The sequence below is a fragment of the Malaclemys terrapin genome, chromosome 3, assembly GCF_027887155.1.
Source record: "Malaclemys terrapin pileata isolate rMalTer1 chromosome 3, rMalTer1.hap1, whole genome shotgun sequence".
NCBI classification, from domain to species: Eukaryota; Metazoa; Chordata; order Testudines; family Emydidae; genus Malaclemys; species Malaclemys terrapin.
The window spans coordinates 112455337-112481482 of NC_071507.1; the positions used below are offsets into that span (position 1 = coordinate 112455337).

General features: G+C 39.8%; 1 protein-coding gene across 7 annotated transcripts in view; it reads left to right on the plus strand.

Annotated features, from left to right (window-relative positions):
* The window catches only part of PTPRK (protein tyrosine phosphatase receptor type K), a 581323-nt gene that overhangs the window by 468018 nt on the left and 87159 nt on the right, over window positions 1–26146 (plus strand). For all 7 annotated transcript variants that reach the window (XM_054021706.1, XM_054021708.1, XM_054021709.1 and 4 more), the window contains exons 8-11: window positions 4169–4471; window positions 15324–15433; window positions 16554–16755; window positions 21645–21750. In XM_054021706.1, the coding sequence (XP_053877681.1) occupies window positions 4169–4471; window positions 15324–15433; window positions 16554–16755; window positions 21645–21750 (721 nt within the window). The remainder of the gene's footprint in view (window positions 1–4168; window positions 4472–15323; window positions 15434–16553; window positions 16756–21644; window positions 21751–26146) is intronic.

Consider the following 26146-nt stretch of genomic DNA (forward strand, 5'->3'; position numbering starts at 1 on the left):
TTTGAGTAGAACCCCACGTTTTAATGTTAAAAAACGAGATATAATGCCAAAAATCCCAAATAGTTAACTGCTTTATTTAAAGTATATTTTAAACTCAAAAACAAAAAACTTGAATACTGTCCCTTGTTATAGCTTTACACCATAAACAGCAGCTTGAGCTTGCAAAGCAGTATAATGAACACCAAATTTGTACAAAGTTAAAAATAATTTTCCAGATACTTGAGAAACAGTTACTCCTTCACAGCTGAAAATCCCATTTTGATTCTTGACAGTTCACAAGTCACCTAAAATGGCAGTCTGTTATCTGTGATTTGTTCAGGTCCTTGTTAGGAAAATCTTGGTTGCAAAATTCAGTACTTGACAAATAAGTATTGTAGGCCCTGATTCAACTAAGGTTCTTAAGCACATGCTTTAATTTCCTTGCTAAATCAGGGCCTTAAAGAACCTCTGCCAGGGGCAGCCAAAACCCTGGAGCCAGCCCTGGGAGCCAGGTACATCTGAATCCTATTCCTGGCTCTGACAATAAATTGCCTTGTGGTCTTGAGTAAGTCACTTAACTTCTCTGTGTCTGTTTCCTCATTAGTCAAATGGGAATGATAATACTTACCTATCTGAGAGGGCCGGGTGTTGAGAAGATTAATGTTTGTACAGTGCTTTGAGCTGTGTATTATTGTTACTATTTTAGTTTCAGTTCATTGATTAAGAAATTGGGAGTGTTCTGGAAGGAGTCTTATTCCGTTCACGTTAAGCAGGGGATACCACTTTGGTAAACCTAATATAACAGAGGAGCAAGTTCTGGAGTGACATTCATACTCTTTAGACAAAGCAGTTCTAAGTGTGATTGGAAAGTTCAAGGGAGGGAAATTACAACTAACAAGGGATGAGATTAATAAATTGCTACACACCCCACCACATGCTTGCTTGGACTGCTGTTCCTGAAAGGATACCTTTAACTGAGAAAATAATGATCAATTGGATTGAAATTACAGGAGAATTAAGATAATGTTTTGGGGGAAAGTAAAGCTCTGAAGGACGTCATGGCAGTGTGGGTGGGGGAGGGAGCTTCCTCCTCTTCTTATCTAAAATATTTTTTTCATAATGAGATGCAGCAAGTTTCCTGAAGCTTACTAAGCAATTCAATAGCTTTTTATCTGAGAAAAATAATTATTGGAAGATTACTTTCTACCAGGGCCTTACAGATGGAGAATTTGTGGTGCAGCAGTTTAAAACAATTGGACTTTACCTCTAGAGAGCCCTGTTGTGAATGTTTTTTCAGAGGCAAGAGTAAAATTGTGTTTAAAGCATCATTTTAGCAGCAGTGGGACAGTTGGCAGAGTTTACCAAAGCTGTTGAGAGACTCTGTAGACTTTAATTACCATCTCAGTCGTGCAGAATTGGTTAATCTCTGCCAAAGATAAGAGTGCCTGTGAGAAAGCTAGATCATGCTTGCTATCTTATTCCTCCTTTTTCGACAGGTGAATAAAGGATGTTTTTTAATATCTCCTCTGATACTGACACACATTTGTAAAATTTGCATAGAATTGTAAAATACTTTTTTCAAGATTAACAAAGCATATTTTTTTTGTTTCAAAAATCCTATGTAACATAGTGTGAATGCATATTAAAGTTCAGACTTGGAGGAAACCAAATAAAAATTCAGTGCATTTCCCATCACCAGTTGGTCTAAGGCTCTGCTTGATTCTTAGACATGCAAGGCTTGAATCTTCAGAACCAACTATCCTATGTTATTATGTGCATATGCTCTTTTTAAATTAATTTAATACATGTAGCAGGTTAGAAAAGTGTGTTTTATAGCGCAGGATGGGTGCATGACTTGGGATAGGAAAAAGAAAAAGAAAATTGAGAACAGTGGGATCATTTTTAGAAGAGAAAGTAATATATAAAACAAAACTTGTCTAATTATACAGACTTCCGCTTATTTCTTTAGATTTCAAATTCTCAATCAGAGTGCATAGGGATGTTTATTCCTGTTATGGTCTGTCTTAAAAATCCAAGTCTAAGGGTTGTATGCAATATTGTGGTAGCCATATGGGTCCCAGGATATTAGAGAGACAAGGTGGGTGAGGTAATATCTTTTATTGTACCAACTTCTGTTGAGAGAGACAAGCTTTTGAGCTTACATGGAGCTCTTCTTCGGGTCACCTGTAAACTCAAAAGCTTGTCTCTCTCACCAACAGAAGTTGATGTATAATATAAGATTATCTCACCCACCTTGTCTAAGTCTAAAATATCTGGCTAAAAAAGTCTAAAAAGACTTGGTATTTTTTGTTTCCTTTTTATATTCTCCTAAAACATTGGAATATGGATTTTCTACACTTACTAAAGGGAAAAACTGATCCTGAACCATCCCATTCTGAGGTCTAGTCTACACCTAAAGTTTAGGTTAATTTAGCTGTGTTGCTCAGGGGCGTGAAAAATTCATTCCCCCGCCACCACCACCTCCAAAAGACATAGTTAAGCTGACCTAAGCCCCAGTATAGACTGCCTTCTGTGGGGGTGCCTTTATTACATCAACGGAAAAACCCCTTCCACAGAGCTTATAGCATAGACGTATCCCGAGGAACTATCAAGTTACTGCCATTCATTATAACTACTATTTTTCGGATAGATGAGCAGACAAGTAATACCCAGTGCTCACTTTCCAAAGGAAGCTTATGTCCCTTCATCATCCATCTGATCTCCATGCACCCATTAAATGATTTCTCTCAATCCTATTAGTTTTGTCACATTGGGCAATGTGTTCGGAAGGCTACTACCCAGGAAGTCTAATTTTTTTTCTTTTACCATGAATTTGATAGTAACTCAAGGGTGGAAGAGAAAAATTAAATTCAAACTCATAGTGGATTTGAGAGGGAGGTGATGGGTTAATGTGAATATTAAGAAAACTAATGTGTGACTTTTAATCCATAACTGTGTGTGTGTAGAGAAAGAAAATTAAGTAGTTTGGTTGCAGTTGTCTTGTAAACTGCATGCTGAATAGAGTATATTCCTTGAGATTCACACACATTTGGATAGGCCACCTGTGCTTTCTACAGAACATTTGCCTACTTGAGACTCTTGATTCATAAAGGAAAATTACACAGGACAGTCGCACCCCAAAAAGAAGAATACGTGTTTCACGTATGTGTATTCTCTTGTTGTTTTCACCTTGAATCAGCAAAGATACAAGGTTAAAGTGTACCCTAGAGCTTGCTTTATTTTCTTTGGCAAGCAAATATATATTAAGAGTGTAGAAACATTCCCTTGGTAAATTTCTAGTGCAGCTCTAGTGTATATATATTCATGGTCATGACTTTCATTGTGTAATCATTTTAATTAAGTTTGACTATAAAAGTTAGTCTTGCATGAGGGATGAATTCGCTGGAGAGATAATGATAGATTGATGGCAACCCAGCCAAGTATCCCATGTTCTGCTGTTACTTTCTAGCTGAGTGGAAGTTCATGTGCAGATAACAGTTGAGCTTGAGTGATGGTGCACTGATTACTAGCTCAGAGCTATGCACAGACAAAGTGTATTGGGTGGTGAAAGGAGGTAGAATATGATGTAAACATCCAAAAGTGTTTTTGTAATATTCCTTGGCTTTCTTGCTCAAATTAATAGCATCATTACTGAAATAATAAACGTTAATGAATATCTGCATCATTTTTGTAACTGCTAGTTTAGTACAGCAATTAGTGTAATTAGTATACAGCATAGCTTGGTGGCATGATAAATCATACCGCAGAGCATGTTGACTCTTCACCACTATGATATATTATCTAATTTACTCATTTAAAAAACGATAAAGGGGAAATAGGGGGAAGTTAGCAACAACAGCTGTGGTGGCCTTTTGGTCACTCTTCCTGAATTTGCCTTCTGTATTCTTAAATGCTTTGAATTGTTAGCACTGTTAATTAACATTTTATTTTTAATGTTGGTAAATCTTAATCACTGATTGAAACCTATGGAGAAGAGACAAAGCAGAAAGAAATGAAAATGTGTGGCATTTCACCTCAGGATATTTCTTGCAAGGGATGTCACTTCTTCCAGTGATGGGTTTGTACTTGCTGGGTATCTCCGGTGTTTTGACATTTCTAAGTGTATCACTTAACAAGTCAATGTGGGAAATGTTAACAGTGTTACTTCATTATATTCTGTGTCTTCTAGAGCCCATGAGAACACCAAAAACTCTGAAGATTGCTGAGATTCAGGCCAGACACATTGCAGTGGATTGGGAGTCTCTGGGTTACAATATTACTCGATGTCACACTTTCAATGTAACTATTTGCTACCACTACTTCCGTGGTCACAATGAGAACAAAGCAGACTGCTTGGATATGGACCCCAAAGCACCCCAGCATGTGGTGGATCATCTGCCTCCTTACACAAATGTCAGCCTCAAAATGATCCTAACTAATCCTGAAGGGAGAAAGGAGAGTGAGGAGACCATTATTCAAACAGATGAAGATGGTATGCACAAATGCTATTATAGACATGATATCTAATCTAAAGGAGCGGGAGGGAATGGTGTAATGAATTAAAATACTTTTCCTGATGAACAAAAGTCACAGTCTGTTACAGGGGTGGCCAAACTTACTGGTCCTCCAAGCTACATGCGACAATCTTCAGAAGTCCGAGAGCTGGAGCACATCTGCCGGGCTCCAGGGCTTGGGGCTTCAGCTCTGCGACAGGCACCTGACAGGACTCTGGGCTTCAGCCCTGCCCCTGCTGAAACCCTGAGCCCCAGAAGGAGCACCCCGCAGGGCTGAAGCTCTGTGACCCCACTCCCCGCTGGGCAGAAGGTCCTACCCCACCACCTCGCTGCAAGGCAGAGGTCCCAAGCTCCCTCCCCTCCCCCCCCCACCCTCCGAGTCTGGTAGATGGAGAATGGGGGGGGGGCGGCATGGGGGGCTCCGCAAGCCTCACTTTAATGGTAAAAGAGCCGCATGTAGCTCACGAGCCACAGTTTGGCCACCCTTGGTCTATTAATTAGTTGTAAAAAGGTTAAATGGCCCCCAAAATTGGGGCTTTTCAAATATTTTAGTAGTCATTCTGAAAAACTAACTGAAATGGACCAACATTTAGCCCATGCCACTGTGCATAACTTTTACGTAGGATAAAAATGTTTCCTTAATTATGAAATATATTCATATAGGACATGAGGACCATTTGTGGTGTTAGTTAAGGACTTTTTTTTTTTTTTTTTTTAGAATATTCAATGGAGGAAATTTATTCTGTACATTTATATTTAAATATTCAGTTCAGCATTGCAAGATTCCACCTGAAATTCAAGATAGCTTCAACAGAATGTTACATGTTATATAGCACATATATTATCTATTAGCTGACTTTTTAAAAAAGAGAAAAAGTAATTTTTTGAGACCTCCTTCTTAATGTCCCTGGTTTAAGTCCACTAGCAAGACAGCCTTACTTACATGAGGAGAAACAAAGGACAGATTTAGATGTTTATCAAGCCATTCAGTGATTGTCTGTTATGAATCTTAATTTGGAACTAAAATAGCATTAACTATAGTTCCTTAATTAGATGCAAACTATAGTACGGAAATAGAGCTGGCTTAGTTACCTTTAGCTGACTAACTGCTAATTCACATAATAGAGAAAGAACCAGTTTATCGTGTGTGTGTGTGTGTACATACATGTAAGGACATAGATTAGGGCTGTCAATTAATCACAATTAACTCATGCGATTAACTAAAGAAATTAATTGCGATTAAATACATTGATCGTGATGAATTGCAGTTTTAATCGCACTGTTAAACAATAGAATGTCAATTGAAATGTATTAAACATTTTTGATATTTTTCTACATTTTCATATATATATATATATATATATATATATATATATATATATATATATATATATATATATCATAGAATCATAGAATATCAGGGTTGGAAGGGACTCAGGAGGTCATCTAGTCCAACCCCCTGCTCAAAGCAGGACCAATTCCCAACTAAATCATCCCAGCCAGGGCTTTGTCAAGTCGGGCCTTAAAAACCTCCAAGGAAGGAGACTCCACCACCTCCCTAGATAACCCATTCCAGTGCTTCACCACCCTCCTAGTGAAATAGTGTTTCCTAATATCCAACCTAAACCTCCCCCACTGCAACTTGAGACCATTGCTCCTTGTTCTGTCATCTGCCACCACTGAGGACAGCTGAGCTCCATCCTCTTTGGAACCCCCCTTCAGGTAGTTGAAGGCTGCTATCAAATCCCCCCCCATTCTTCTTTTCTGGAGACTAAACAATCCCAATTCCCTCAGCCTCGCCTCATAAGTCATGTGCTCCAGACCCCTAATCATTTTTGTTGTAATATATTGTATTCTGTGTTGTAATTGAAATCAGTGTATATTATTTTGATTACAAATATTTGCACTGTAAAAATGATAAACAAAAGAAATAGTATTTTTCAATTCACCTCATACAAGTACTGTAGTGCAATCTCTTTCATGAAAGTGCAACTTACAAATGTAGATTTTTTTTGTTACCTAACTGCACTCAAAAACAAAACAATGTAAAACTTTAGAGCCTACAAGTCCACTCAGTCCTACTTCTTGTTCAGCCAATCGCTAAGACAAAGAAGTTTATTTACATTTACAGGAGATACATTTACAGGAGATAATGCTGCCCTCTTTCTTATTCACTAGAAAGTGAGAACAGGCATTTGCCTGGCACTTTTGTAGCCGACATTGCAAGGTATTTGTGTACCAGATATGCTAAACATTCATATGCCCCTTCATGCTTTCGCTACCATACCCAGAGGACATGCTTCCAGGATGATGACGCTCATTAAATAAATAATGCATTAATTAAATTTGTGACTGCACTCCCTGGGGGAGAATTGTATGTCCCCTGCTCTGTTTTACCCGCATTCTGCCATATATTTCATATTATAGCAGTCTCGGATGATGATCCAGCGCATGTTGTTTATTTTAAGAACACTTTCACTACAGATTTGACAAAACACAAAGAAGGTACCAATGTGAGATTTCTAAAGATAGCTACAGCACTTGACCCAAGGTTTAAGAATCTGAAGTGCCTTCCAAAATCTGAGACGGACGAGGTGTGGAGCATGCTTCCAGAAGACTTAAAAGAGCAACTTTCCGATGCAGAAACTACAGAACCTAAACCATCAAAAAAGATCTTCTGCTGTTGGTATCTGACTCAGATAATAAAAATGAATATGCATCAGTCCACGCTGCTTTGGATTGTTATCGAGGAGAACCCATCATCAGCATGGATGCATGTCCCCTGGAATGATGGTTGAAGTATGAAGGGACATATGACTCTTTAGCGCATCTGGCATGTAAATATCTTGCAACACCGGCTACAACAGTGCCATGAGAATGCCTGTTCTCACTTTCAGGTGACATAGTAAACAAGAAGCGGGCAACATTATCTCCTGCAAATGTAAATAAACTTTTTTGTGTGAGCGATTGGCTGAACAAGAAGTAGGACTGAGTGGACTTGCAGGCTCTAAAATTTTATAATGTTTTATTTTTGAATGCAGATTTTTGGACATAATTCTACATTTGTAAATTAAACGTTTATGATAGAGATTGCACTACAATACTTGTGTTAGGTGAACTGAAAAATACTATTTCTTTTGTTTTTTACAATGCAAATACTTGTAAATCAAAAATAAATATAAAGCGAGCACAGTACATTTTGTATTCTATGTTGTAATTAAAATCAATATATTTGAAAATGTAGAAAACATCCAAAAATATTTCAATAAATGGTGTTCTATTATTGTTTAATAGTGCGATTAATCGCATGATTAATTTTTTTAAATGCCTTGACAACCCTAACATAGATACATAAAAGAGAAAACTGAAACAAGTGCAATGTGTTTGTTTATGTGTACAAGCAGTGAAGTGAGTTGTGTAAATGCTGACTGCAATCAAAACTGGGATGTGGTGGAGCATTTGTGTGTTTTTAACATATCAGTTTTTACAGCAAACAGGAAAAATGATGTTTCAGACAGTGCAATAATGAAGAGAGGGTTGCGGTATTTCACAGTATAGCTAGAGAATACAAGGAGTTGTGGAGAACCACAGAGATTGATATACAGGAATTTTTTGAGACATACAGAATTTTAATATTTTATGCAGATCAAATTTAGTGTTAAGTTTTCTGTAGGTGGTTAGAAATATAAACCAGAGGGAACTATTGATATGCCTATATTCAATATAGGGATTTATGGTTGCTGTATTGCATGAGAATCAACAAAGCAATGATGCTATGCCCACGTGAATTGAGTTTCGTTCTCTGTTGCTGAGTAGTTGCCTTTTCAAGATATCCTTTTATTCTCTTCTCATATCCTTTAGCCAGTTAGATTTGCAGAATTTGGCCAAAAAAAAAACTATAACGTACAAACCTCACCTTGCATTTAACTTTTGGGTTATTGTTGGGAATATGGAGAATGAAGGCTTTTAGATCAAAAAAGATACTGAATCTTGTCACTCTGGTCAAATGATCCACTGGTGTTTGCCAAAACACTTGATTTTCTGAATCTTCCCACTTGTATATCAGTGACCTTGTTTATACTTGGAGTTAGTGTTAACGTGAGTTCCCCTCTCCTTTACTGGGAGTAATATATATTATTTGAAACCAATTATAAAGTCATTCCAACTTTATGTTAATGAAGTCAGAAACTGTAGCAGCAGAGTTTTTCCATTTCTCTTTCTCCCAGTCTAACCCTGTACCTTGAGCCCAGTGTTGACTGTTCTTTGTATCAGATTTAGGAAGTGACTTTTAAAGTCATTTGGCTATGTGACAGGGTGGACTAGGTCCAGAAGCACCCTGCTGGAGGCCTCACGGCCCTGCCTCACCCCGCCTCAGAATAAGAGCAGAGCGAAGTCCTCCAGGCAGCCTAGAATGGCTGCAGGGGAACAACCAATCAGAGGGGCTGATGGAGCAGCCAATCTGGGGCCAGAAGGGCCCTATATAAGACCAGCAGAATAGCAGAGAAGTCAGTTGCTTTGTGGAGCTCGAGGAGTGAACACTGGGTGACTCTCTGGTTGGAAGAACAGCGGTACCACGGACAGCTCACTGTGGAGAGCTCACTACAAACAGTACTGAAGCACCACGGAACGCTGCTGAAGAGCAGCAGGACCAGCAGAAGGCAGTGCAGGCAGGCTGAAGCCCAGTGGGACTGAGCACAGAACCTGGCCAGGCCAGCGAGGTTATTGAGATGGGTCCTGCTGATCTGGCTGAAGATGAGCCCAGGGAGACCTGCTGAAACACCACCATCTGCGGGTACTTGGGCCTTGGCTGGGTGGTTGAACAAGGCAGTGCCTCTGAAAGAAGCCTTAGAGCCCCATACCAGGACCATGAGAAGAAATTGCACTGTATACCCCGGAAGGGGGTCAATGTATGTGGCTCGGCCGGAGGACTGAGTTGTTGAAGACCTGCCGAGAGAACCATCGGCCAGAGGGGTGCTCGTGAGAGGTGGGTGCTACCCTGTGAAAAGAACTGTGTTTGCAGGCACTATCAGCCAGAGAAAGGGGGCACTCGTGAGAGGCGGGTGCCAACCCTGTTACAGGATGTTATTTGCATCAGTGTTCAAATTGAAAAGGATACTTCTACAGTGCCATGCCCGTCTTGTCTGTTCTCCCATTGTTTACCTCAGAAAGTACTTTGAAACTGTGTACTGGTAATAATTGTGTGGTAGGACTTTGTTCTGTGATTCCCTGAGTGACCATTTTAAGTTTTTTCTCTCAAATCTTTTTCATTTTAGTAAATTCCTCAGTTTTTCCATTTTTAGAATTTGTATTGGAAAATTAGATGGAATATTTCTGTGGAGCTGGCTTAATTTCCAGATCATATTGTGTCTTGTAGTCTCCTATACCAGCAAGAGAGAGTTTGTCAAATCCTAATCTGTGTATTTACAATAGTAAATACTGTGAAAATTGTAAATACTGATGTTGGGTAACAGAGGTGTTTTATTTTTTTAATATACTCTTTTGAAACTTTACATCTTTTTTTTTTACATATTGAATCAGCAATCATGTATATTGATTCTCCTTTTTCTCTCTTTGTACATTCCCAGTTTCACTATGCTTCTTTTTTCCCTTCTTCCACTCCTTTTTTCTCTTCCTTCCTTCATCTTACCTACTCAGTTCTTTTCCTTTCTCCATATTCTTTTGTCCCTTTTTCCCCACCCCCATCTTATGGCTTTGTAATCTTCTGTAGGCCTGCAGCCATAGTCTACATACACCAGAACAGTGGTTGTCAAACTTTTCTGTCCCATGAAAACGCCAGCATCCCATCTCATGGACCCTCCTCCCATTTAGCTGTATGAGAAAGGCAGGGTTATTGTGATCCCCTGACATCTGTTCACAACCCCCATAGGTTTCAGTACTTGCCGGTCAAGAACCCATGTACAAGAACAAAAAGATCAGATACTTGAGTGAAGTTTGGATGCCATTTTCACAACCACAAAGTACTTTACTGCAAGTATTGTAAGTGGATATTTACTCCCGAGTAAACGTTATCAGTTTCTTGCTGGTACATATTACCTTTTTTTGTACAACAAAGGAATTCTTCTTACACACACTATATAGAGATATAGGTACAGTTATAGTATTTCCATGCAGCCTTCACCATGGAGTGTATCCTTAATAATAATGAAAATATTCTGTTGACACTTTCATTATTATGTAGCAGGAAAACTGAAGCAATATGGAATCATTTTATAATAGTTGATGTCCATTAAAACGTTCTAATAAAGCTGATGTAGTAAATGCCTTCCCTATAAAGTTAGTGCAGGACAATATTCAACTGACACTATTTGGGAATTACAATTTCTTTATAACTGTGACGTAATTTAATGCAAATTTAATGCTCTAAAATAATTATTCTGATGTCAGATCAATTGATTGTTATTTTTAAGTATAGCATTCTATAAAGTCTGCCATCTTATAAATATATAAAAGAATGAATTATCAGCTATGCACTATACAAGTATATAATTTCATGAAATGTCTTCTTGTGATATCCATAAATCATGAAAAGGGCTAGTGACATTTCCATCATAAATCCATGATGAAATTCCCTTTCAATTTACGGTATATTTATTATTTTTTGTATTTTTAAATATAAGTTCAGAACTCTTTGTGCAAACAACTTGGGAGCCCTATCCATATTGATATGAGACTCTCCATTTCATTAGAAATTGACAAACCTTGTTTAAAATAAAATTGATTTACGCACATAAAAACAAGGGAATTCAGAATTAAGACTGAAGCTGTAATCTAAGGATATGTGTGTTACAAAATGCTGGGCCCCAGAAGAGGTTGAGGGGCCATTGCAAGGGAGGAGAAAAGGGAAGTCTGACGGAACCACAAACTCTCTTTTTTGAGTCACCCAGGTGAATGCACTGGCTCAAAGATTAGATGTCAGCTCCAATTTTTCTGCCACTGCCAAAAGCTATTTGTAATTTTTAGTTCAAATATTTGGCCACTGATTTGGAGTCTTAACTGAGTCATGTAATTTTTAATATATATATTGTGCTTTAATATAGCATTAATTATTAAAACAACTGAAAGGAGGAAAGAGACACCACTTGTGGAGGAGTATGGAAATTGACAAGATAGCTAAGAAATAGTGTAACAAGGCACTGGGCTTTGGGGTATACACCCAGTGGGCCTGTTTTGGCTTTTGAGTCCTTTTGGTGGGAAATGTAGTCACCAAACAGACAAGGGGTTATCTGACCAATTGTTATGTGACTGACTGCAGAAGCCTATATAAAGAAAGGCCTGGCTCAGCATTAGGAAGATGAGGTAAGATTCTGAGGAAAGTCCCTGTATGTGGACCTGTCAGGAGACCTTGGAAATGGCCAAAAAGACCTATCTAGGAGTAAAGATATGTCCTAGCCCTTATCAGTTTACAGAAAGTGAGAAAGATAGGATTGCCAAGTGTCCAGTTTTTGACCGGAATGCCCAGTCGAAAAGGGACCCTGGCGGCTCCGGTCAGTACTGCCGACCGGGCTGTTAAAAGTCCAGTCAGTGACGCAGCAGGGGCTCGGGACTAAGGCAGACTCCCTGCCTGCCCTGGTTCCATGCAGCTCCCAGAAGCAGCCGCCAGGTCCCTGCAGCCCATAGGCGCATGGGCAGCCAGGGAGGCTCCGCATGCTGCCCCGCTCTGAGTACCGACTCTGCAGGTCGCATTGGGTGGGAACCACGACCAATGGGAACTGTGGGGGTGGTGTCTGCAGGCCCAAGGGCAGCGTGTGGAGCAGCCCATGCACCTAGTGGCCGCCAGAACCTGGCGGACACTTCCTGGGAGCTGCGGTAAGCGCCTCTGGGACCCGCACCCCATCCCCCTGCCTGTGCCCAGAGCCCCTCCTGCACCCCAGAGCCCAAACCCCCAGCCAGAGCCCGCACCCCCTCCTGCGCTCTGAACTCCTTGGCCCCATCCTAGAGCCCCCTCCTACACCCCCAGCCGGAGCCTGCACCCCCTCCTGAACTCCGGAGCCCCCTCCTGCACCCTGAATCCCTCAGCCCAGAGCCCTCTCCTGCACCCTGAGCCTCTAATTTCTGGCTCATCCAGAGCCTGCACCCCCAGCCCAGAGTTCCTACCCCTGCACCCCTGCCCCAGCCCTCACCTGCACCCCAATCTCCTCATCCCCAGCCCCACCCCAGAGCCCACACCCCGAGCAGGAGCTCTCACCCCCCCTCCTGCACCCCAATCCCCTGCCCCAGCCCAGTGAAAGTGAGTGAGGGTGAGGGAGAGCGAGTGACAGACGGAGGTAGGGAGAATAGAGCGAGCAGGGGGTGGGGCCTCGGAGAAGGGGCGGGGCAAGGGTGTTCGGTTTTGTGCAATTAGAAAGTTAACAACCCTAGAAATAGGCCTTTGTTGCCTGGTGTCCTGCGGTACGTTGACTCTTTCTACATAATATTTTTGTTAATAAAACTAGCTTTGAGGAAAGGGACATGGGGACTGGACTTGAGAATTCAGGCTTTATTTTGACTAACCTGGTTGGTGAATCTGCCCACTGGTTTACAGATACACTCTCTTTAGAATCTCTTTGCTTTCAAATATCCCTCTCCTCACTTGCCAACCTTTGTTTTTAGGCACTTATTTTTTTCCTCTACTTCCCTTCTCCCTCCCAATTTATGTGTCTGGCATTCTCAGCAGCAGAGGTTTATAATCACAGTTTGAACTTTTATTCCAATGCTTTTTTGGTGCCCGTGGAAAAAGAATCATGTAACTAACTAGGCTCATGTAGTGCCAGTCAGTTTAACATTATTGCTGCCATCATTAAAGAATATTATAGTGTAGAAGCGCAAACTATGATCATGCAGTGCGATCAGTCTGTGGGCTTCTCCCACTGGGTGTTTAAAAAGAAATGTGGGAGGGTGCATGAAAACACAAGACTCCCGTAGTCCTGTGTCCAGTTTCACTCCTTTATGCAGCACAATCTCTTTAAAAATGAGACACAATAAATATTTTTTCAGGTTTCTTTGCAAACTATGTGTGGACATTTGTTTACCCCTTCCGCCCCCATGCTATTTTTAAAACTGTTTTAGCAAAATATAAGCAAATGTGTTTGGAATTCTCTAGCTACAGTCCCATACATTCTTATACACACATTCTCTAGCTACAGTCCCATACATTCTTATTCAGATGTAAAATGAAAGATATCACCTGGGTCAAACTACATGTAACACTATGCTTCATTGGAGAAGAGTAGCAGCCGAGCATTCCCATGAAAAATAGACTGATGCCTATGGCAGCATCCTTGAATGCCACAAACAGCACAGAGGGGCTGTCATGGCACATCAGCCTTTATCCACTACACAATCTGTGTCAGTACAGTGAAGCAAAACAGCAGTATATGCGTTTAGTTAACTTCTCCCAAGTCTTCAACTGACAGATGGATGAACAGTTCCTATGAAGTTGGGTTGGAGTCTCATCTGTTTACTTATGGGCTTCTCTGACTCCATGAATTTATTATTAATGTATCAAATTATGCTGCCTATCCCAGAGGTCAGCTCATCATTTGTCTTCCATGTAGACTGAAATAAATCTTACTGTTGTGACAGGCCATTCTCTGTTCCTTGATTCTGCTAACACGGTGCATAGCACTTCCTTTGATCCAGTGATTTTTAATTTATTTTTGCCCCTTACAAAATTGCAGGATACTTTGAAAATAAATCTCCAGGAAATGTCATGTGTGAAGCTCATTGCATGTTGGATTAAGAGGGGAGGGAGGAGAAGGGAACTAATTAAAAAGGGAAGATAAATATATGCTTGGATATTTAAATCAAAACAAGTTGTTAAGTTGAGAGACTTTTTAAAAATAAAATCTTTCTTACATTCATTCTGCACTCCCCCCTTCCCACCAATCTTTCAAAACATTCATATTAAACTCCAGGCGAGCTGCTGATGGTTAAAAAGAACCATATGCACAAGGGAGTGTGAAAATCTTGTAAACTGAAAATGGGAGATAACTAAGCACTCAGACCTAGTACTGATGTGATTACTAGTTATTATGAATCATACTTCAGGTAATGGGTCCTAAAGTGATTCTTCAAACCTTATTATACGGGGGATGGGGAGACATTCCTTCACTGATTACATTGATATAAGAAACTTTGGTCATTCTAGCTTAGTTCAGATCAAAGCTTTGAAAAACTGCTTTTATTTGAAAGATTGAAGCAGGCAGTTCTCCCTCTACTGCAGCATTAACATTGTTGTTGTGGAAAGTGGCGGTGATGGTTGAACTGCTGTTTTTTAATTAAGATTTTTAGTTTTTAAAACAACAAAGCTAGAAGAGGGGTGACTAACACCAAAGTTTCCCAGCATTTCTATCTTTTAGTAGATGCCAGGAGGAGCAATATAACATGTACTTAATTATATGATTATGGGCCTTTGATTTGGAAGGCTGGTTTTGAGGCAGTCTTCAAAATCCTTCTGCTGAAGTGTAGTCCTGGTCTTGAGACAGGTTTATTATTAAAGTTAGTGACGTTCACTAAAGACTGAGACTGTGGTGTGGTTAGGTTTTTTCACTGATTTCTTTGCAAGACCAAATTAATTTACCTTGCATGACGCATATGAAACCATGTTTGGGGTGCGGTCTCGACTGGGTGGATTCCCTGCATACCTGGATAAGAGTACACCCTTTGATGTGTTTGGGCCTTTTTTCTGCAGTAAAAGGAATACTAATATTTAGGGATTGCATTAACTGCAGTCATTGGTGGGGTACATCATCACCTGTTCAGTTTACTCCTCTCTCTCTCTCGCTCTCTCTCTAGAATTCCTACTTTTAAAAAATTCTAATTTATTTGCAGTGCCTGGCCCTGTACCTGCAAAATCACTAAAAGGGACCCCATTTGAAGACAAGATCTTCCTGAACTGGAAAGAACCTTTGGATCCAAATGGCATCATTACGCAGTATGAGGTAATAGAACATCTAGGAAGCTTAGGGTGATATTAGGGGCTTTGTCTCATATACACCACCACCCCCCAAAAAAGTGTCCCAATTTTTCATGCATGCTATTTGGTCACCCTAAGGAGGTTGGAGAGTGGGAAATAATTACTAATGATTTTATGTGCTTATGGTTTGCAGAAAGATTCTGTTCAATTAGCTGTTACTCTGTTTCACAGAGTAATAGAAGTATTGAGGTGACTAGAGTTTGTCACAATGCATAATAGTATTGGTTGGCCTTGTCAAGAAGCATTGCTGTGTGGCTATCACAAATGATGGAATCCATGCGTAAGTGAAACACTAATTTTAAATCTTGTAATATTAATATACAGCCTTCCAAAGCTGTGATTTAGTGGAGACCTCAGGAATCTCATTTATGGAAAGAGAAGGTTACACACACAAATGTGAAAAGGATTATTAATGGTGAAATTGACTTATCTAACTTTGGCTACTCTCCCTTCAAGGAAGCCAGCACGCAAATTCTAGAATGATTCTTTTTTATGACTAGATGTTTGAGCCCTTGAAAAAAACATAAACCCACAGGGAACTTGGATGCAGGCACTTTCAAAATGTGCAGACTCTGGGGAAGAGTCTATCTTTCTGTCTTTTTTTTTTTTTTTTTTTTTTTTTTTTAAGTGAAGGAGGAAGGAATCTTAATGTGTACTAATTTGTTAGTTCATTAAAACATAAAAATATTTGAATTTCTAGTGTGTGCAGGCTCTGAACTATGCTAATGGAGTTCTTGACTGTATCATTGCTGGGTTTGAATATCCTAGCATGATTTTAGACAGTATTTTAATGTGACTGTTGGAAGAGGTAGAGTACCCAAGGGATGCTCCCTGCTAGCTTATAGGTATTAAGAATGTAGGGAGATAGAAGAGGGAAGAGTATGTATAGTGGTAAAGGAGAGTGAAACAGATTGTATTTTAATAACTATCAATAAAATAACATTCAGCAAATACTATATTCTCAAGATGTCTACAGTCAGGTATCTGCATGCCATCTATCTCCTTTACAAATAAGAAAATAAATAAAATTCTGCCCATGTCTGCCAAAAGCTCTAACATAATTTTAAAAACAATCATTTTAACAGGTCAGCTATAGCAGTATAAGGTCATTTGATCCTGCTGTCCTAGTGGCAGGACCCCCACAGACTGTATCAAAGGTCTGGAACAGTACGCACCATGTGTTTTCACATCTGCACCCTGGTACTACCTACCAATTCTTTATACGTGCCAGCACAGTCAAAGGGTTTGGACCAGCGACAACAATCAATGTAACAACCAACATCTCAGGTAACTGAAAAAACAAAAGGCAATGTTTTTGTACAGTATGTTTCTGAGACTTTAAAAATAAGGCGAAAAACAAATCACCATGCACTCCACCCATTTAAAGCGGTTCAACTTTACTGGGAATGTTTTGGGATATATTCTCTAAATACTGCTACAAGTCCAAGGGTATGCAGGTGCATTAAAAGAAAATGATGCACATATAATTTTCAAATGTTTTCAATTTTTTAATTTTAAATATTGTGTTTTTCATCCAGGAATTTCAGAGTGCTTTGCAAACATTAAGTAATTAAGTCTCACAATTATTTACGAGTTAAGTATTACAGATCAGGAAGTGAGGTGCAGAGAAATTATCCACAGGTGACACAATAATTTAATGGCAGAACAGGGAAGCAGAATCAAGGAATACTGGTGCTAATTGTCTTAAAAATCTCAGTGTAATGAAAACTAGAGAACTACAGAATAAAAATATAAACAATTTGATAGGGAAATACTGGTACATGTAATTCTGTTACCCTTTGGTATTGTTCTCAAAGAATAAGGCTGCGGTTCATAGAGCTGGCAACTAGTAAAATTAGTCTGAAGTCAACCTTAAAGATTTAGTTGATTATATGACATGCTAACTTTAGAACTTGACAGACAATAGAAAGATAAGTCAGTTGAAAACCTAAAACAATGCTAAGCAGGTTATTTCCCTCAACTCTCTGTTGGGATTGCGCATCCTCCTGCTCAGTCTGGGGAGTAGATCACCAGGACAACACCCCTTTCTGTGGTTGATTACTATCCTGTCTCTTTCTGCGTCTGCAGCCCCTCTCTCATTCCATGAGCTGCTGCTGCCTCTCATGACTTCACCCTCCGGCCAGGTCATTCGACGTGCTTTCCTTTCCCAGAGTACCAAAGTCTTCCTTCAGCCATCCTAGGCAGTCTGCCCATTCACTGCCTTGTAGTGCCACTCCTTCAGTGGCTGGTAGTGGAACCCGGGACCACCCTCTACTCCCAAGTTCCGGCTCAGGGATCCTGTAGCCAGCTGTCAAGGCCAGTTTCCTTCTAGACCTTACTGTCTTCCCCAGAGCCTTGTCCTACATTCCTGGCTTCCCTGCTCTCTGGGTTTGCCAGACCAAACATACCTCCATTCTCCCAGGGAGTGACTGCAGACTTTCCTGGCAGCCCCCTTCTTTTTCCCATTTCTTGTCTCTATAGTCCCAGCCTAGCTTGTTCCTCCCCAGCTGGGCGCCCTCACTCAGTCCAGGAATTACTTAGTCACCTAATTCCTCTTAGTTGTGGCCTGTTGGGTTAATTAGCCCACTTCTTAATTAACCCTTTCAGGGCAAACGTGGGGTGAACACATCATCACAGCCTCATTCTGCTATACTGATGTCTTGAAATGTTTCTAAAGCGGGGGGGTCAAATTTTTCCAAATGTTACTTTAAATCTATGCATGAAGCCCTCCTCATGCACTGCCCTCATCACCCTGTTTCCAAACACACACAAACGAGAGTGGATAGAGGCAGTTAAAAGCAGAGCTTCTTAATTATGTACCCCGTTACAGTTTAGAGGCTAGAATAGTCAGGATGGGTTTAAACTAATAGCAAAAGGGGAAGGTAAAAAGAGAGAGAGTTGATTTTCAGCAGTGTTCATGATGTTGAGAACAAAATTAATCAAGAAACCAAAAGACATAAAGAGAAGAAATTCTTAAATTGCCTATACACTAGTGCTAGGAGCCTGGCTAACAAACAAGAAGAATTGGAATGGCTCATTTATGAGCATAAATTCAGTCTAGTTGGTATTATTGAAACCTGGTTGGTTGATTTCCACAAGTGGAATGTTAAAATCAATGGCTATAACCTATTTAGGAAGAATTGAGTGGGCAAAAGGGGAAGGAGAGTGGCGCTCTGCCAAAAATGCCATTGTCTGTTTCAGAGTCACTGATAAGTCAGAAGAAAATGATCTTGAATGCTTATGGATCAATGTCTTAACAGATAAAGCAGAAGATGGGGGCACTAGTCAATGTCCGCTACAGACCTCCTTACGCATCTATCTATAATCTGTAGGGAGAAAAAATTGTGTGATCATGGGGGACTTCAATTGGAGTGACATATGCTGGAGGTCTCATGCTGCCAGTACTAAAATATCCTTGGATTTCTAAATATTATAGATGACAATTTTGTAACGCAAAAAGTGTTGCAGCCAATGTGGGGGAATTCTATATTAGACTTTGTCCGAGTAGGTAAAGAGAAACTTATCATAGAACTAAAAGTTAATGGTAGCCTAAGTAAATGTCATCATGATTTGATCACATTTATAAAGTGTAAACAGAATACAGTCTAGACCAGTAATATATATACTTGGTACTTTAATACGGCCATTTCACAAAGCTGAAAACAATTATGAGCCAAATCAGTGGCTGATATAGGACTCAATTTATAATGAAATAAAGGAGGGTAATGTAACTAATGCAAACAAACATAGGTTTCTGGAGAACAGATCCTATCAAACTAGCTTGTTATATCTTTTTTTCCTGAGATTACAAGTGTCGTTGATAAACGTAATAGAATTGACTCAATATACTTGGACTTGTGTGAGGCATGTGACTTGGTACCACACGACATTTTAATTAAACTAGAACAATATAAAATTAACATTGCACACATTAAAAACTGGCTGAGGGATCTCAAAATGTAATTCTAAACAGGGAATTGTAATCAAGCAGGTTTGTTCCTAGTGGGGGACCCACAGGGATCAGTTCGTGGCTGTTTTTATCAATGACCTGGAAGAAAACAAACAAAAAAATCACCCCTAATAAAGTTTGCAGATGACACAAAAATTGGGGGATTGGTAAATAATGAAAAGGACAGATCACTCATCCAGAGCAATCCAGATGGCTTGGTAAACTGTGCTCAAACAAATATGATTTTAATATGGCTAAATGTAAATGTATACATATGGGAACAAAGAATGTAGGTCATACTTAAAGGCTGAGGGAATCTACCCAGGGAAGCAGTGACTCTGAAAAAGATTTGGGAGTTGTGGTGGATAATCAACTGAACATGAGCTCCCAGTGTGATGCTGTGGCTGAAAGAGCCGATGTGATCCTGGGATGAATAAATGGGAACATCAAGTAGGAGTAAAGAGGTTATTTGACCTCTGTATTTGGCACTGGTGCGACCTCTGCTGGAATATTTTGTCTAGTTCTGGTGCCCACAATTCAAGAAGGATGTTGATAAATTGCAGAGGATTCAGAGAAGAGCCAGGAGACTGATTAAAGGATTAGGAAATAAGGCTTACAATGATAAACTCAATAAATTCAATCTATTTAGTTTAACAAAGAGAATGTTAAGCGGTGACTTTATTATAGTCTTATAAATATCTACATGGGGAACAAATATTTAGCAATGGGCTCTTGAATCTGGCAAAAAAAGGTATGACATGATCCAATGGTTGGAAGTTAAAGCTAGACAAATTCAGACTGGAAATAAGGTGTGAATTTCTAATGGTGAGAGTAATTAATCAATGGAACAATTTACGCAGGATGGTGATGGATTTTCCACCACTGACAATGTTTACATGTAGCGTCATTTCAATTTTGAGCACTTTTAATGGGCCCCACAACCAGCCATTATCTTTTTATTTTCTAGTGAAGTATAATTCTTTTAGGAATGAACTTCCTTTACAATTTTTTTTTTAAATTAATGGAGATATCCCATCTCCTAGAACTGGAAGGGACCTTGAAAGGTCATTGAGTCCAGCCCCCTGCCTTCACTAGCAGGACCAAGTACTGATTTTGCCCCAGATTCCTAAGTGGCACCCTCAAGGATTGAACTCACAACCCTGGGTTTAGCAGGCCAATGCTCAAACCACTGAGCTATCCCTCCCCTTATACTCCAACTTCTGCTAATGCGGTAAAAGTTCTAAGAATTAAATAAAGAATACATTTTTATTTCTTTTTAAAGTGGAGTAATTTGTCTGCTGTCCTCATTTCTCATACAACTCATCCATCCTTTTCTGTCCTCCTTCCCTTGCATTCTATTTCCTCATTTAGCCCTCGGTTTTCTTTCTTCTCACCCCCACCAACCTCCCAAATGGTCTGCCTGTAAGTTTTATTTTCACTTAAAAGTTTGAATTGAGAGTCTTAATCCAATTCAATGCAATGAAGTTAAGTCACTCCAGCCACTTTTCTAGTGTTGCTGAGTGCCTGGCTGGAAAAGGGAGGCAGACATTTCCCTTTAAAATGCCTCCTCAAAGAATACTCGCAGGTGATACTTCAAAGGGAAACTACTGCCTCCCCTCCTTGCCCAGTGTGTGATCCTCAGCAGTGCTACAGAAGTGGCAGAGCAGCTTTTAGCTTCACTAGGCTGATTTGGAAGCTGTATTTTATCACTCTCCCCAATCTAGTAGTGTACGTCTATTCTTCCGTGAAAATAAACATGAAACTTGAAAGGATAATAAAGTAGTGGGGGCCAGAGAGAGAGATTATAGTGGCTGCTGGGGGCGGGGGTCTGAAGACAGGTGATTAAAAAGGTGGAAAGAGGAGGCTAAAGAGAGATTTACAGACTTTTTTTCCTTTTTCGCAAAAGCCTGTAAACAACAACAAAAAGTGCAAATGGAGGAAGAATACATATGTAGTCACCTTCTCCCATCATTTCCACCCCTTGTCCTCTATGAACTTATCTAACCTATTAGATATGGGGATATTTACGGGGTTTTTTTTACCGCTGGTGGGGTTCCAGATATGCAACAGTGGGTGCCTGGCTTCAAAATCATCAAAAAAAAACTCTAGCAGCCTATGAAAATGTGACTTTGTGCAATTTTTGTGCAATTACAGAATCTAATGAAAATTCACAATGCTTTAGCTAATTTGATTCTTGGTGCTTCTTTTTTTCCTTAACATTAATCAGCTCCTACTTTACCGGACTATGAAGGAGTTGATGCATCTCTCAATGAAACTGCCACTACCATAACTGTACTGTTGAGACCAGCTCAAGCCAAAGGTGCTCCTATCAGGTATTTATTTAAAAACCAAACAAAGAGTTTCTGTAGTAGATTGCATGTTGCCTAGCAGCTAATAAAGCAATTCATTCCTAAGTGATATTCATTTGACATTTATGTCAGGAGGTTTGTTTTTCTTGGTTAGACAGACTACAAATCGACCTATAGTTAATAAGAGTAAATTCTTCAGGGGGTTTTAGATACTCATTACCTGAATCATCAGCCTATCTGTTCTGTTTCAATTAGCCTACCCCCCCAGTTCAGAACCATTTCATTTCACTTCCTCTCTTGGTATCTGTGGAATACGAGGTTTGAAAGTATTTGTCAGAAAGCAAATTTGAAGATAGCACTACCTCTCCAGTATTTTAAATCAGCTATAATATAATGCATTTCATAGCTATGATTGGAAAATTGGAATCTTGGAGGAAATAGGAGAATAATAGTGGTGAATACAAACTATTTGACCTTTTTTTTTCCCCCCCCCCCCTTCCAGAAGTGCTTATTAGAAATCAACTTATAGCTATTAAATTTTATGTGGGGTGTCCCTTAATCATATTAAAATATTTCATGTTATATTAACTTTGAGAGACCTTTTCCTATGTCCTTCCAGTTGAAAGATAATTTAATTCTGTTTGCAAAGATTAATCTACATCCTGTTTTAATTTCTCATTGATATTGGGAAATCCATGTTTGGTTTCTATTCGACAAAGACTTTTTTTAACCAATATTTTTGCTTGAATAGGACAGTACTTTGTCTACATTAAGGTACAGAAAATGAGCTGTTTGTAAACAACAGTTTTATTCAGAGTAAAGCAGTCTTAAGAGTAGCTTGGTACTGTAGGATGAGTAGCTTAGAATATATTTGTGTTTAGATGTTCACATCTGTAGGATTGGTCACCATTTCAGTCTTTCAGATGCATAGTTGTACAGATAAACCAAATATGGACTAACCAGATTTCACTACTTATCACAGAGATGGAGAGTTTGTAATTCTAGAGCCTTGCTGTTGGTGGTGTTAATCTGATTATTGGCACAGGAGATAACTACTCAGATTCATTTCCTTTTTAGGATATTATATCCCTAAATAAAACCATAAACCAGGGATAGTCAATAACTTTTTGTCAAGATCCAAATTTCTTGGTCAAGGTCCAGACTCCAGAGAAAATAATTTTAAAAATAACAATAATGATGATGATGATAATAAGTAAATAAAAAGATTTGGGATCCATTCAAAAACATTTGGCAGTCTGGATTTGGCCCACAGTCCACCTATTGACTGCCCTCCTATAAACCATTGAAACTTCTGGATAGCAAAATGGTGTTCAAGTGGTGGTCCCTAAGTGTAGTCTGCTGTGGGTATGCATGCGCTCCCATGAGCCTGATGCTGGAGAATTCTTGCAAGCAACGTCCATTGTTCTGCACCTGCTCCCCTGCTCTCTTCTTGCTCTGCATTGAGAGTACAAGGGTTGGCAAAGTATAGCTAGTGACGGCTAGTTAGATTCCCCACCTCAAGGAACTCCCGCCTGTCCCTGCTAATTATTGGTCAGTGATGACCCCTGGCACTGCCTGTGCTGACTCGGGGAAGTATATATGTTTACCAGGTGCAGTATTTATCATCTGTTCCCTAGCTGTATCCAGCATGTGTTGTAATTCCAGCTTAAAAAGCACCTCATGGAAAAGGCTGAGGCTCCAGTCAGACCCAGGCTGGGGGAGACCCCTGTTACATTGTACAGAGTCATCAAGGAACGCGCCTCCCTAACATGAGGCCTGACGTAGGAGCAAGGGAGATTACACCAACAGGCCCTCCATCACAGTTTCCTCAAGAAAGCAGGGAATGCGCTCAGAAGCACAAGAGCAGATTCTTCCTCTAAGTCCATTCGGAAGAGGACTGATCCCTCTGCCATCCTGTTCAAGTCTGGCAAGTCTTCACCCACAGCTCCCAAAGACTTCGAATATCCTAAGTCCCAGGGCCTCAATAAAAAGTCTCATAGCAGCAAAGGTCTATATATACACACACGAGCCCTGAAGAGAAAATATAATAAACATCCCTACAAACCAAGGCCTATTCCTCAGGTATTTTAGCATCAGCAATCCTATAGAACCACCTTATAAATGACAGAGGGTGCAAAAGTCACAATACCCTGGACTTTCCATGTCAACCACATCAATCCAGCATCACCAATAGATACTTTTGACAAGATGCTCAGAAGTGGCAAACCATAATTGATGCCATTTCCACCGTAGCCTCACGTATCCTCTGGTGACCATCTAGCATTCTTTTCCCACAACTGGAGAGCAATAACAATGGACAAGTGGGTGGTGGACATCATACCTTTTTGCTATACCGTCAAGTTTTTCTCCCTACTTCCTTCCCCATACCTCTTCATGGATCAGTCTTCTGAGGAGATCCTTTTCTAGGAGAGCAGGAGCCTCATCACCGCCAAGGAAAAGGGTTATACTTGAAATATTTCCTAGTTTCCAAAAAGAAAGGAGAGTGGAGACCCATTCTTGACCTGCAACAACTCAACATTTTTATTCAAAAGCTAAAATTCCATATGGTTATGCTGGCATCATTAATACCATCTCTGGAAAAGGACACATGGTTCACAGCTCTCTACATGAAAGAGGTGTACTTTCATGTAACAATTCCCTCTACTCACAGAAAATTCCTCAGGTTTATGGTGGGTCCCGACCACTATCAATATAGGGTTTTTCCATTCGGTCTGGCAACTGCACCTCTAGTCTTCACAAAAGTGTTCTAGTAATAGCAGCACAGTTCAGACAGACTGTTCACCATCTTCCCATATTTAGATGACTGGCTGGCAGGAGTGCTTAGAGCATCAACCTCATCCCTGCAGCAGGTCAGGAGGAACCAATGAAAATTTAAAGTGAAAAATGGAGCACTGAACAGACAGTGAAAAACGGAGACAGTGAAATAAGAAGTGTGAAAGTGGGGATGTTGGGGAAAGGAAGTGTGTGTGTGTGTGTGTGTGTGTGTATATATATATATATATATATCATAAAGAATTACATTTGAAAAAATTATTCATATTACAGGGGAAATGATTTTCTAATAGATTTGCAAACCCATGAACTAATTTAAGAGGTTCCTAGAACTGTGAACTCCAGTGGATCACCCATTCTGACTGAAGAAGCAACAAAGAGGTGAACAGTGAGATTATATGATAAACAATGGGACTCTATTTGGCAGCCCAGTTGACTCCCAACAAAAGAAAACTTCTAAGTTTACCACTCTTTATTTATATACTGAAATTATGCAGCTGTGGTATTTTTAAAGAAAAAAGTGTATAGTGTAGCAGGGAAGTCCAGAAACAAATAAAAAGGTCAATCAAATTCACAAACTCGCCGTTGGTCAGACTGTGACATCCACCACTAGTATTTCAGGATTTTTTTCCTCACAGCTTCATCAGGTCACATACCATCTTTATACCATGGTGACCCATGAAGATGATGCAGATGACATGTTTAGAATATTGATAGTTGAAGTTAATTATTGGCCTGTAAGGTATTGTACTATGGTCTATTCCCCCCCCCCCCCAAGAGTTTTTGAAATGTAGCTTCTAAGGGAAGGCCAATAAAATAGATCCTTTGCCATAGCAGGAAAGGTGTGTCCTTTCCTCAAAATAGCTGATGCAAAGGTCTGTCCATTACAAAGTTACTATCTGTACTTCCATACCCAGCACTACAACAAGATCAAAGAGTGGCCAGCTACATGTGTTTAACTGGAAGCACTTGGGACAAGCCACTGAATGTCATAGTGACCATGAGATTGAATGCTTGACATGTTCATATGACTGTACATACATTAATTCTTGCAAGACTCAGGTGAAGGGGAAAGAAAAATAAGTGTGTGTCATCATCTCATTTTGCCGTTGGGGAAACTGAAGGGTTTGTTCCTTACCCGGGGCAACAGAGGGAGTCAGAGGAATAGCTATGGTTAAATTCAGACCTTCTTGACTTCCTGTTTTCTTTATTATTATTCTTCATTTGCCACCATTTCCTGTTTATTTTGAATACATACTGCAAAACACAACACTCAGTGTGGAACATAACAGCATTCTAGAATACAGCCTATGATAAAGTGGTTTCCAGAGACTTGCCACTGAGTCCACCCTTACTGGTACTATGATGTAGTATAGTATTTTATACACCCTGGTCAGGAAAGCCTTTGCTATGATGAACTACAGAATAACAAACAGTCCCTTGCATATAACTTGCATATGTTGATCTATAATATATATGAAAGCATTAAACTTAAACAACATATGCAGCTGAACATTTGATTAAAAATGAGATAAGGAACAGAACATTGAATCCTTTATGAAGATGATTGACATTAAAAAGGAAAAATACCATCCCTGAAATTATTCATATTGCAATCAGTTATATA